Below are 14109 nucleotides of genomic sequence, written 5' to 3' on the forward strand. Positions count from 1 at the left end.
TTTTATTAATTTAGCATTAGATAACCTGACACTTAAGATAAGAATGAAACAGATAGATAAAAGTAGTTAAACAACAAACTGTGAGACCAACCAGGGTAGGTGTTACACAGTGAACAGTAGGGCACTGAGGAATGTGGTGGGAACAGAGGTACATAATTCATTGAAAGTGGCATCACAGGTAGATAGGGTTGTAAAGAAAGCTTAGGCAAATTGCCCTTCAAACTGTAAATCAATGTATTGAGTACAGGAGATGGGATGTTATGTTGAAGTTTTATAAGATGTTGGTGAAACCTAAACTGAATTATTGTGATGAAGGGTCTCTGCCTGAAACATCGACTGTTTACTCTTTTCCATAGATGCTGCCTGGCCTGATGAGTACCTCCAGTATTTTGTGCGTGTTGCTCGGATTTCCAGCATCTGCAGATTTTCTCATGTTTGTGATTGGATTATTGTGTGCAGTTTTGGTCACCTACCTACAGGAAAAATGTAAACAAGGTTGAAATGGTACAGAAAAAATTTACAAGGATGTTGCTGGGTCTGGGGGACCTGCATTGTAAGGGAAGATTAAATAGGTTAGAACTATATTCTTTAGAACATAAAACATTCAGAGGAGATTTGATAGAGGTATACAATCTGCCCTCCTTATCCGGGGATTGGTTCTGGGACCCCTCACGGATATCAAAATTCACGAATGCTCAAGCGCCTTATTCAATCTGTCTCAATACGGTGGACCTCAGGACCCAGCGGAACCCCAGACCTTCTTTAACCTGTCTCAATGCAGTGGACATTAGGGCCTGGTGGCAGAAATCTGAATCTGCAGTGTTTCTGTTCGCGAAAATAATCACGAACATGATTGAAAATAAAGTGAAAATAATAAAGCGATCGGAAAGAGGTGCAACACCATCAGTCATTGGAAAAGCGTTAGGCTACGTTAGTCAATGATCGGAACAATTTTAAAGAATAAAGTGAGTAAGGCTCTGCCCCGATGAAAGCTACAATTATTACTAATCAACACAGTGGTTTAATTATTGGGTTTTGGGTTTTTGATCCTCCACATCAACCCACATCTTACAGTGGAGAGCGCACTCGGAAGCAGTTTATCCCAAGTCCTAAGAATTTCCGTTCCCGAACCGGTGCTGAAGTGTTTTATATGCATAGAAAGGTAAAATATATACTATAGACTAAGACAAACGTTTGACTAACTGATGCTAAATCATACCGGATGTACCTGTTCCAATATACTTAGTAAGAAAACTTCCGATTTTTTTCGACCCCAATCCATGATAACCCACGTATATCCTCTCGTATACTTTAAATCATCTCTAGATTACTTATAACAGCAAATACAATGTAAATGCTATGTAAAATGGTTGTTATACTGCATTATTTAGGGAATAATGACAAGAAAAAAAGTCTGTACATGCTCGAACAACAAGTGCTGGAAGAGCACTTCCGGGTTTTCGCGATTCGCGGTTGGTTGAATTCGCGCATGCGGAATTCGCGGATAAGGAGGGCCGACTGTACAAAATTATGAATGATATGAATAGGGTAAAGCAAGCAGGCTTTTTCCACTGAGGTTAGGTGGGACTACAACCAGAGGTCATGGGTTAGGGTGAAAGGTGAGAAGTTTACGGGGAACCTGAGGGGAAACTTCTTCACTCAGAGGGTCGTGAGAGTGTGGAATGAGCTGCCAGCATAGGAGATGCATGTGAGCTTTATTCAACATTTAAGGTGAAGTTTTGGTAGGTACATGGATGGTAGGGGTATTGAGGGCTATGGTCCCGATGCAGGTCAATGGGAGTAGGCAATTTAAATAGTTTTGGCATAGACTAGATGGGCTGAAGGGTCTGGTTCTGTGCCGTACTTTTCTATGACTCTATATCAATAAAGCTAATTTATTCCTATAACATTACATCCAAAGTATTAAATTGAGAAGGGACACACTTAAATCCATCAATATTAATTGGTTTATTCTGGCTACATAACCTAATCAGTATTTGCATCTTGTAATCATCATTGATCCTGAGGTGGAACTTAATGATGGATGCTTTCTTTCTGGTTTGGATACTATGGAGGCTGGTACCCGTGACAGAGCTGACTAAGTTTACAACTTTCTGCAACTTATTTTGCCGCAGAACCCCCCCCCCCCCCACACACACACACACACCTCCCACACCAGGCAGTGAGAATGCTCTCCACAGTACATTTGTAGAAGTTCCCAAGTGTTTTTAGTTGAAAGATCAAATCTCCTCAAACTCCTCATGAAATACAGTCGCTGTTTTGCATCCAGGTTAGGTCATCAGAGATACTGACACGCAGGAACTTGAAATTGCTTGCTCTCTCCACATCTGATCCCTCTATGAGGATTGGTTTGTGTTCCTTCGTCTCACCCTTCCTCAAGTCCATAATCAGCTCTTTGATCTTGCTGACATTGAGTGCCAGGTTGTTGCTGTGACACCACTCACTTAACTGGAATATCTCACTCCCAAATGCTCTCCATTACTATCTGAAATTCTGCCAACAATGGTTGTATCATCAGCAAATTCATAGATGGCATTTGAGCTATGCCCAGCCACACAGTCATAGGTGTAAAGAGAGTAGAGTAGTGGGCTAAGCACAAATCCCTGTGGAGTACCAGTGTTGATTGTCGGCAAGGTGGAAATATTATTTCCAATCCGCACAGATTGTGGTCTTGCAGTTAGAAAGTCAAGGATCCAGCTGCAGAGGGAGGTATAGAGGCCCAGGTTCTACAGCTTTTCCATCAGGACTGTAGGTATGATGGTGTTAAATGCTGAGCTCTTGTCAATAAACAGCATCCTCACATAGGTAAATGGTTAGAGATCTAACATCAAAGATCAAGGTGAAACACAAAATTCTTCAGAAAAGCAGGAGTAAAAATGCTCATTACCTCACAGAATTGCTCTTCACTGCTGCCTGGGAAAGCAACGTACATAACCAAAGACCCTTTCCACCCTGGTCATTCTCTCTTCCCTCCCCCGCCCCACCCACCCCTCTTCCATTGGGCAAAAGACACAGAAGTTTGAGAGCATGAGGCTCGAGGACAGCTTCTATCCTGTGAATAATAGTCTCCTGAAATTCTGATCTCTCATTCTACCTTCTCATGTCCTTGCACTTTATTTTCCTACCTGCACTATACTTAACCTGCAACTCCAGCTTTCTACACTCCAGGTTCCAGAATTTCTACTTTCATTTTAAATCCACTTCACTCCCATTACTTTCTGCTTTGACTAAGGCACCCCTTTTCATATAACTTATGAGGTTTTGCATTAAATGTTCTTTAATTAGGTACTCCTAACTACTCTACATAAATAAAAATTGTTAGTCTTATGATGGTTAGTGACATAAATGCTTCTTCGTCAACCTATCATCAGCAACTACTACAATTCAGTTGACGACATGTTGATCTACAAGTTTGAAACTTGTTGAAGTCCCATTCTAAAGAGTTTTGCATGAAGATCTGGGCTGTCAGGCAATGTTTGTGCTGCACCAGCTTCCAGAGGATGCATTAAGGTAAATTGGAGCTATGATACATTCACAACTTTTAATAGTTGCTACTGGTGTTAATAATTGATAAAGGCGAAAGTGGGACTACTAATTGGAGTATCTGAGACTACTAAATAGAGGATGTAAGGTTACTAATTGAAGTGGGTTGCTAATTAGAGTGCAGGGAAGGGGACGTGTTCATTAGAGTAGGTGGGAGTGCCAATTTTTATTTTAAGTAAATGGTCTAAATAGCTAATAGTTGTTTGTGGAAGTGAGGCTGGTAGTCTGTGAATAGAGATTTTAATTTAAAAAATAAGGCTTCTTTTTGAATTTTGAGCATCTTTGCTTGTTGTAAAATTAAGTCACATCCTTTCTCCCTTGTCATAAACTGTGTGTACTGTTTCTATAGAAAGACCTAGGAACCTGAGGAAGACATTATTGGAAATAAATATAACTGCACCCAAATCTCCAATTCTGTTAAAGCAAAGGACCAACATAACATTATACTGTTGTTTTAACTCAATTGAAGAGTAAAATATTGGTTACTGTCTGATTATAATTCCAAGTATTTTTGAGGTTGATATAATTTGATAGTAAACCACTTAAAAAGAGGCTTGACGAGAGATGAAGAGAGGGATGATGGAACAGGGAAATAAGAAAAACAGAGGGAAAGGAAAGATGAGGATAATAAAAAGAGATACTATTATTGTGAATGAAATAAGAATGCAAAATGGATTTCTGATGCTAGGATTAGAACATTGTCTGTTATTTAAGTAGAGTCCCATTTCCAAGTTAAAATGCTTATGATATTGCAAATTATGGTGGATTCAGGTCTAGTTTGAGACATTTTTTGACTAATTAGTTAAATAGTTTTAAAAAAACTTGCCCCAAGGCAAACCCAAAGTTTCTAAGTGCAATGGCGATGCTGAGGTTTGGCTGCTATCTTTGTTTGCTCAGTTATCAATCACAAAAAGTGAGAAGGTTTTGCTTTTGCTAATGCTTGCAAGTCAACAAATGTAATCCCTGAATTACATTAATCAGTTACTTTTACAAATGTAAGATTGAATATTACAATCCTTATTCTTTAGCAAGAGAATTGGCAGAGATCTTTAACTAACCTGAAGCATAAAAAATCTCCAGTAATGAGAATTGAGTTTACAAGTTTTAAATGGAAGCTCTTAATTGATATTGGACTAAAGGCCAAAATATTTCCTTATCTTGGAATACATTAGGCACATAAACAGTCATATACATTATTATGTCAATCTTATTTGAGTTGAAAGAAAGTCACCAAGGTCTAAGGGGTTTTATGAATTCGCGGAGTTTTGTATTTAAAACATAACAAAGACTGTTTGTATTTATAATTCATCTATTTAATAGATTTTAAAGTCCCAGTTTATTTCCCTTTATTTGGCGTGAGTTAAAGAAAATATTAAGATGGTAACCAACTTCTAAGTCAAGGACACAGTTGAGGAGGCAACTCTGGAGACTGGCACACCTAAACCTAAATGAGGTAACTGAAGGAGGACGTGAAGAAGAGGACAGTGTGGGAAGAAGAGTTGTTAGTGGTAAAGATATGAACTCCATAGATGGCTTTGAGGAATGTAAAGAAAAGTAAGCATCTTTGATCAGGAACCAATGGGAGTAGAATTCACCAGGAAAAACTGAAGAATCATGCAAAGTAAGTGATTCTGCTGGATTTAAGATTCTGCAACCATCTTCAATGGGATCATGCCACCAAGCATATCCTTCCCCACAACCCGCCCCGCTTTCCACAGAGATGCTCCCTATGTGACTCGCTTGTCCACTTGCCTCGCCCCACTGATTTCACTCCTGTCACTTATCCTTGAAAGAGTGACAAATACTACTCCCTCCCCTACACCTCTTTCTCCACCACCATTCAGAACCCCAAACAGTTCTTCCAGTTGAGGTAACACTTCACCTGCAAGTCTGTTGGGGTCATCAATTTATCAGTGCTCCCAATTCGGCCTCCTTTACATCAGTGAAACCAGACACAGATTGGCAGAACACCTGTTGAGCTGCTTCACTCTGTCTGCTGTAAAAAGAAGGGTTTCCCAGTGGTTACTCATTTCAATATGACCTCACTTTCCCATGTCTGTCCAGGGCCGTGACGAAAGCAAACTCAGGTTGGTAGCAGCACTGCGTATTCCATCTGGGTAGCCTCCACCTGATGGCATGAACGTCAATTTCTTTAACTTCTAGAGAGTGAGGGAACAGAAGTGAGCTAGTTGCTATTACTAGGGAGATGGTGCTTGGGAAACTGAAAGGTCTGAAGATAGATAAGTCACTTGGACCAGATGGTGTACACCCCAGGGTTCTGAAAGAGGTGGCTGAAGAGATTGTGGAGGCATTAGTAATGATCTTTCAAGAATCATTAGCTTCTGGCATGGTTCCAGAGGGCTGAAAAATTGTTAGTCCACTCTTCAAAAAAGAAGGGAGGCAGAAGAAAGGAAACTATAGGCCAGTTAGCCGAACTCAGTGGTTGGGAAGATGTTGGAGTCGGTTGTTAAGGATGCGGATTCGGGCTACTTGAAAATATTGACCAAAAAAAGGCCAAAGTCAGCCTTGGGGAAAATCTTGCCTGACCAATCTGTTGGGAATTCTTTGAAGAAACAAAAAGCAGGATAGACAAAGGAAAATCATTGGATGTTGTGTACTTGGATTTTCAGAAGGCCTTTGACAAGGAGTCACATGTGAGACCGCTAAACAAGATAAGAGCCGAGGGTACTATAGGAAAGATACTAGTATGGACAGAGCATTAACTGACTGGCAGAAGGGAAAGAGTGGAAACAAAGGGATCCATTTCAGATTGGCTGCCAGTGACTAGTGTTGTTCAACAGGGGTGTGTTGTTTTTTTTACATTATATGTCAGTGATTTGGATGACAGAATTGATGGCTTTGTGGCCAAGTTTGCAGATGATATGAAGATAGGTGGAGGGGCAGGTAATGTTGAGGAAGTAGGGATTCTGCAGAAGAACTTGGACAGATTGGGAGAATGGGCAAAGAAGTGGCAGATGGAATATAGTGTAGGGAAGTGCATCACCATACACTTTGGTGGAAGAAGTAAAAGTAAAACTATTTTTTAAAAGGCAGAAATTTCAAAAATCAGGGCTGCAAAGGTACTTGCAATACATCATGTAGGATTCCCTAAAGGTAACTTCGAAGGTTTAATCGATCGTAAGGGAGGCAAATGAAATGTTATTGTTTTCATTTCGAGTGGACTAGAATACAAAAGCAAGGATGTAATGCTGAGGCTTTATAAGGCATTCGTCAAACCGGACTTGTAGTGTTATGAGCAGTTTTGGGCCCCTTATTTAAGAAAAGAGGCAGTGGCATTGGAGATGGTCCAGTGGAGGTTGACAAGAATGATTCAGAGAATGAAAGGGTTAACATATAACGAGCATTTGATGGCTCTGGTCCTCTACTCATTGGAGTTTAGATGAATGGTGGGGGGGGGGAGCTTATTGAAAGGTCTAGATAGAGTCAATGTGGTCAATGTGAAGAGGAAGAGACACCCATTTAGAACAGAGATGAGAAGGAATTTCTAGTTTAAACAGAAGGTGGTGAATCCGTGGAATTCATTGCCGCAGATGACTGCAGAGGCTAAGTCACTGAGTATATTTAAAACAAAGGCTAACTAGTTATTGGTTAGCCAGGGTGTCAAAGGTTATGGGGAGAAGCAGTAGAATGGGGTTGAGAGGGAAACTAAATCAGTGGTGGTGGAATGGCAGCACTCGGTGGGCCGAATGGCCTAATTCTGCTTTTATGTCATATGGTCTTGGCCTCTGGCATGTGCATTTCTCGCTTCCTCACAACAGCAAGACCAAAAATTCTTAAATTCCCTTTCCAAACCACTTCATCTGTGCTTATTCTCTTCATTAAGGTGCTTACTTACAACCTGTCTTTGTTGAGTTTATTTTTTGAAAACTGCTGGACACTTTAGTATGTTTGAGGTACCTTAGTAATCCATGTTGCTGATGACCCATGCAAATGCATCAAGTCTTGCTGAGGTGTGTGCTGTCCTTTTTGGTTAGTTTAACTAGTCCATCTGTGACTTGCAAACTTCAATGCATGTTTTAATGTTAACAGGTCTGTCTGCAATGCCTGTGACTCACTTTTTCCTGCTGTCTTGCTTTAATGTAATAGCGCTGTCTGACATGTTTTGTCCTGCTGTCTTGCTTTATTGCAAAGTATCCTTATTTGATATGCACTGTGTCCTGCTGTTATCTTTTAATCATACCTCAAGGGCACAGTTCGTTTGAACCCTTCTAGTGTGACTTCTTTCATACTTAGCAAAACCAGATTACTTAAATTTGGAAGTATTTCCAAAAAATTGGTATAAGAGAAAGTATGGAAATACAGCCACAGACTAAGAGATGGAGAGACAGGCCAAGAGGGGGAATTTAAGAGACAGTTGTGCACTTAATTGAGAAGACTACCTGTCTTTTTAATTTTTCTCCTTAAAAAAAAACTGATTAACACATTTACAATATTTTTTTTCTCATTCTCTGTTCAGTATTTACAACATATATATCAAATTAAAACGCCATTTTCCATTACCCAGTTCTAGAACTGACTTGGACTTATTCTTTGAACATTCCACAAATTAAAACCATGGTTCAAAACATGAGATATCCCCATTTGACATGGGTGCAACATCTGGGAAGGTTTCATCTTTAAGTGTTCTGATTTTCTGACTATAAGCCCTATCAGATGACCAAAAGAAATTCTACGGCACTAATGTCAGAAGATCAAGGAACTTTCATTGGCAGTTAATGAAATATTTTCATTGATTATTCATCTTTTTCTATCTCTATTTCTCTAACAAGTTTTATAGCCATATTCAATGCATTTTTGTTTTCCTCAACAGAAAGATATCACTTCAAAGCCTGCCATTATAATTCGTGTTCCTAGTTCCAAAAGTGTTACTTATAACAGTTTGTATATCTGTAAATAGAGACTTTAACTCAGACATTTATATTTTCCTCAGAAGCTACTCTCTTCCTTGTGTTAATTTTACTTTTATTCTCAATCTTGATATCTCTTCACACAACCACTTGAGACATTTTAAATTGTATTCAGTGGCAGGATATTTGTTAATTCATTTTTTATTACTATGTATGAACAATTACTGTGAAGGTAGTTGTAAGCAATTTTCTTGAACCAATCCCATCCTTGTGCCAAAGGTAATCCCAAAGTGTGATTGGGTAAGGTAAAAAGAGTATTTCAAAGTTAGACGGTGTCACAGTAATTGTAGAACATTTTTTATGTAGAGACAATTGTGTTCATGTCAGTTGGAAAAGAGATACCAAACTTTACAGCAACCTCCAATACTAGCTGCACAGCCCTGTAGTTTATGGCTTTCCAAGTACATATCTAAGCATTGTTTTATTCTTTTCCTGCTTCTTCAACCCTTTTGGGGAAACGTGTTCACATCATTTCACACCCCTTGTTTCAGAGGACTTTGCTTATCTCCACACTAATCCTTCTATTGATGATGTTAATTTAATGCTTCCAAGTGTGTAACTCATCTGGTAAAGGAAATAGTTCTTTCTCAAGTATTCTAAGACCCTCATAATTTAATACACCTCAATTAAATCTCTCCCCAGTCTATTCAATTTCAAAGAAAACAACCTCAGCCTTTCCAATCTTGACAATCCTCTGCACGTCCTCCAGTGCAATTGTGTGGCTCATTTAAAACTGGATAACATCTCACTTACCTTTTTAAACGGGTACACAATTCATAGACAAAATAGATGTGATGATCTATAGAGAGGTCTGCTGCCCTTTTCCCTCCACAAAGTTAGACAGCATTACAGTAATTGAAGAACATTTTTGATGTAGAAAGAGACAATTATATCAGGTTCTTTTGAACCCTTCTAGGGTGACTTCTTTCATACTTAGCAAAACCAGATTACTTAAATTTGGAAATATTTCCAAAAAAATAAAGTATGTTTGGTATAAGAGAAAGTATGGAAATATAGCCACAGACTAAGAGGTTAAAAGATAGCAGATTGAAAGGTTTACTCATTTCACAAATTTGGCTTTTTGTTACATATTTGTAGCATCTAGTATAGTTCCTGATAGCCTTTAATAATATAAAGTTTATCTGTAGGATATTAATGCTAGTTCAGTTCATTTAAGACCATCCGTTGTGGCTTGAAGCATTGTAAAATTTTTCTATGTCCACCATCTGAACACACATCTTGACACATCTATCCTGACCTATCCCTACTGGATGAGCATATGGCCAGGAGTAATTCTGAAATTAATGCTATTGTGCTTCTACTTCAGATCAGAGCAACTCACAGTGACCAAAAATCAAAATGTGTTTCACAGAAATTTGTGGCACAGAAGGAAGCCATTCAGACCACGATGCCCTTGCCATTCAAAAATAAATACAGAACCTACTCAAACTTTAAAAAAATCAAATCCAGTTTCCAGGATTCTAAGCTTATCCAGGTAATTTTTATAGGTTTGGATGAAAGCTCAACAATCTAAAATGTTAACTTTACTGCCACTCTGCTGAAACCATCTGAACTGCTGATTGCCCAGAACTTGAGGAGGGGAAAAAAGGATCAGCCATGATTGAATGGCGCAGCAGACTCAACAAGACAAATGGCCTTATTCTGCTCCTATGTCTTCTGATCTAACTTCCTTTATTACTTCAGATTTCTCATCATCTTCATTACATGGAAAGATCTTAACATTTTTTCTGACTGTGGGGTCCAGACCTCCATGCACTGAGCAAAACGAAATAGTTTCCTCAGCACTTGTCTAAACTTTCTGCCAATTTACTTAAATCCAGGATGATTAGGCACTGAATTCTGAGCAGAGGAATAAGCCCTCTAATTTATTCCATTTAGGCCACTCATAATCTTAAACACTTTCTTTAATGTCCCTTCTTTGTTTCAAATAAAACAAACTCAATCATAAGTAACATTCTGCATTTCTGTAATTATGACTCCACTTTGCATCCTCTCTATTGCAATCAGATCCTTTCTGCTCCATGATGTACTGCACCACTCTAGTCTAGCAGGCATTTAATATTCCACTAGTTTGACTAACCTGCTCCTATTCTATGCCGCAACAAAGAAAAGTAAGTATTTTGTGTATTTTCCTGGATGTCTCATCTACCTGCACTATTGCCTTCAGGGACTATGATTGCCCTGTTCCTTCTCAGTTCTTAGTATCCTTTCACTATCTTGTCCTGTTTGCTCTCTACAAATGCATTAGCTCATATTAGTCCAAAATAATTTGCCCTCATGACCTCAATTGTGGATGATTTTAACATATGAAAGATTATAAGAGGACTGAACAACTAGAGACAGAGAGGAAGCTACATGATAAACTACTTTTCAGAGCTTCAGGTGCAGCAGAACAATTAAAAAAAAAGGACATAAACTTTAATATTCATCCTGGAAGAGCTGCAATGAAAGATTGGAGTCGGCCACTAAAATATTAAGAGAGGTGTTAAGATGTAACGTCAAGGAATAAAAGGAAAGATGCACTGAATAACTTGACTAACATCACTGTCAAATGCAACTTAGTTTTCTAGCTGCATTTTTACTGAGAAATTCACAGTTGACTGATTAAAGAGTGGAAATATGTGGCTGTGGATTCCATTTGAATGTGGCAAGAAGTGTTGTTAAACTTGGATGTTTGTAATAGTATATTAATAATAATAAACAACTACTTTATAAATACATTTCCTGGATGTGCTCTGGAACAACTTATGAATCCACTTTCAATCCGCAATCATGTATGGCTACAAACTACTGCAGAGAAAACATGAGAGAGGCTATACAAAGTAAACATTTATGAGAGGAACAAGAGACTTCTATTATATCCAGTATCATATGTTTACAACATCCCTTACAGCCACAAAAGAGTATTTTAACCATCATCACTCCAAGCCCTCTCACTGTGGGGTTCATGTGCCTATTAAATATGTGTTTGCATGAGAAAATTTAAATACAGAATACTGGAACAGGGAGTATAAATAAACTTCTATAGTTGTACCGTGGAGAGCATTCTGACAGGCTGCATCACTGTCTGGTATGGAGGGGACCGAAAGAAGCTGCAGAAGGTTGTAAATCTAGTCAGCTCCATCTTGGGCACGAGCCTACAAAGTACCCAGGACATCTTTAGGGAGCTGTGTCTCAGAAAGGCAGCTTCCATTATTAAAGACCTCCAGCACCCAGGGCATGCCTTTTTCTCACTGTTATCATCAGGTAGGAGATACAGAAGCCTGAAGGCACACACTCAGCGAACAGCTTCTTCCCCTCTGCCATCCAATTCCTGAATGGACTTTGAAGCTTTGGACACTACCTCACTTTTTTAAATATACAGTATTTCTGTTTTTGAACATTTTTTAATAATCTATTCAGTATACGTAACTGGTTTACTTGTTTATTTATTATGTTTTATATTATTTATTATTTTTTTCTCTATCTCTGCTAGATTATGTATTGCATTGAACTGCTGCTGCCAAGTTAACAGATTTCACATCACATGCCGGTGATAATAAACCTGATTCTGATTCTGAAATAACATAAATTGAAGGTGGAAATCAGAAGAAACAGTTCAAACCATGTGAGTGGTGAGAATGCAAAACTGGACAGCACAAGGTTGTCCCCATCTTTGCAGGCATCTTTGGCTTCAAGAGGTTATAGATCTGTGCCTTCAATCTGCAGGAGGACTGCATCACCACCTATGGGGGATCACATGGAATGAATGGTTAATGAAAATGGCATTTAAGGGGAGCTGAAGGTAGAATGGAACATATGGATACAGACTGAAGAAAGGTGGTAAATGCTTTTATTGTGCACTGTCCCCTGTATGGACCTGTTGGGAGGTAAATACCATGAGGTCTGAATCTTTCAGATGTTGACTATTTAAATACACTGCTGGCATCGATTAGCTGTGTTCAGAAGAAACATGGCCACCCTAGTAGGTAACAAGGGGGAAACCATTACTCATGAAACCAACCAGAGTTGGCATCTTTAGAAGAAAGAAAATTGAATCATTCCTAATAACAGGAAAAAGAATGTTTAAATCCAACTTTGATCTTTTACATTAGAATTATGTTTCCAAATACAAATATACTCTTCATGTTCTAAAAAGCAAAATCATATATAGAGATCAGATGACTGCTTTTACAAAATGAACTACTGCAAATAATGGTTTGGTAAGAACAATTAGTGGTTTAAATTCCTCCGCAATTTGAATGACTGATTCAGAATAAACCCATGTATTTGGACTTTACACTAGAAATAGCTAATTTCAGCAAAGATGTCAAAGCAGGATATAGCATTTATTTACCACATGCAAACACAGATTTAGGGGAAAATGTGAAGTCTATTCTCTTCCAGCTCGTCACCGCCATGTTGTCAGCTTTTCAGCCATAGTACCTGTGACATCTCCGCCGCACCCCCCTTCCCAGTAATAAAAGAAGAAAATGTGTGATGCAAAGTTTGAACGAATCCCACACTGGGCCATTCTAAGGCATCCCGTTCCTCTGACTTTGACGCCTCCATCTCAACTCTTAGATGCTTAGCACCTGCAGTCTATCTGTTACTCAACACCTCATTGGAGAAAAAAAAATCCAAATGTTTTTACTTACTCTCCCCTTCGGTCTTTTCGCACGTCCTGCACCAGGTGATCTGTCTAGTTTCCAGTTTAACCTGAAAAGTTTTCCTCTCCGGTCGTTGAGATTTTTTCTGATAATATATAGTCATGACAGTTCCCATTTCCAAGTTCCGGGTGATCCTGCTAACTTCAGCCTCCATCCTCCAATCTTCCAGCAAAAATCCATTTGGAAAACCGACTATGGGCACTGACATCTTCACAGCATCATCCAAAATATTATTATTAGAAATCTGGGAAAAGTGAACAAACCCGAGCTGTTTGATCGAAAACAACAGGAACAGGTTTATGCTTAGGATTCTGAACTCCTCTTCTACTTGCCTTTAATTGCCGCGGTAAACTGTGCTCCTGTTGACCAGGGTGAGGAAGCAGATAGTGGGGTCCACCCCACCCACACTACTAATATATATTCATAAAATCAAACGTGCACCAAAAAAAAAATCCAATGAAATTGTTCCAGTGCTGCGGCGTTGGATCCTTGCCTGGATGTCTGAACCTTTTTTCCCCCGTTTCTGTCAAATCCGTGGTTACGCACGGAAGATGGCTGAGTACTGCTGGAAATTATAGATGCACAAAAACAAATACCACCCCCCCCCCAACCTTTTTTTTCGTCAGTTATAAGTCCACGTGAAATCGACACGGTGGAAAGGCAGAGCCGAACCCAGAGGAAATAGCCTAAACACATATAGCCGGAAAGGGATCAGAGACAGGAATCTGAAATATTACAGGATCGGGGAGGAAGCAGGAGAGGGGTGGAGGGAGGAAAAAAAGTTGAAAAGAACGAAAAACAGCGACATCTAGAGAGAAAGGATGAATACTAATAAAATAAGGAGGACTGGGAAGCTATTAGAGAGAATATAAAGCCAAAACGAATGCTAAGTAGGAAAACTAGTGGGAAAATGGCGAGTCACACTGCAGGAGGCAGGGAATAGAAGC

General features: G+C 39.1%; 1 protein-coding gene across 2 annotated transcripts in view; it reads right to left on the reverse strand.

Moving 5' to 3' along the window:
* Window positions 1-13894, reverse strand: part of LOC140729142 (1-phosphatidylinositol 4,5-bisphosphate phosphodiesterase gamma-1-like) — a 254092-nt gene extending 240198 nt beyond the window's left edge. Inside the window, exon 1 of one of the 2 annotated variants that reach the window (XM_073048590.1) lies at window positions 13151-13894. In XM_073048590.1, coding sequence (XP_072904691.1) covers window positions 13151-13370 — 220 coding nt within the window. In that variant the 5' untranslated portion in view covers window positions 13371-13894. The remainder of the gene's footprint in view (window positions 1-13150) is intronic. The other variant, XM_073048598.1, reaches the window with a different exon arrangement.
* Between the last annotated feature and the right edge of the window lie 215 nt (window positions 13895-14109).

This window comes from Hemitrygon akajei, chromosome 1 (genome assembly GCF_048418815.1).
Source record: "Hemitrygon akajei chromosome 1, sHemAka1.3, whole genome shotgun sequence".
In the NCBI taxonomy this organism is placed as follows: Eukaryota; Metazoa; Chordata; class Chondrichthyes; order Myliobatiformes; family Dasyatidae; genus Hemitrygon; species Hemitrygon akajei.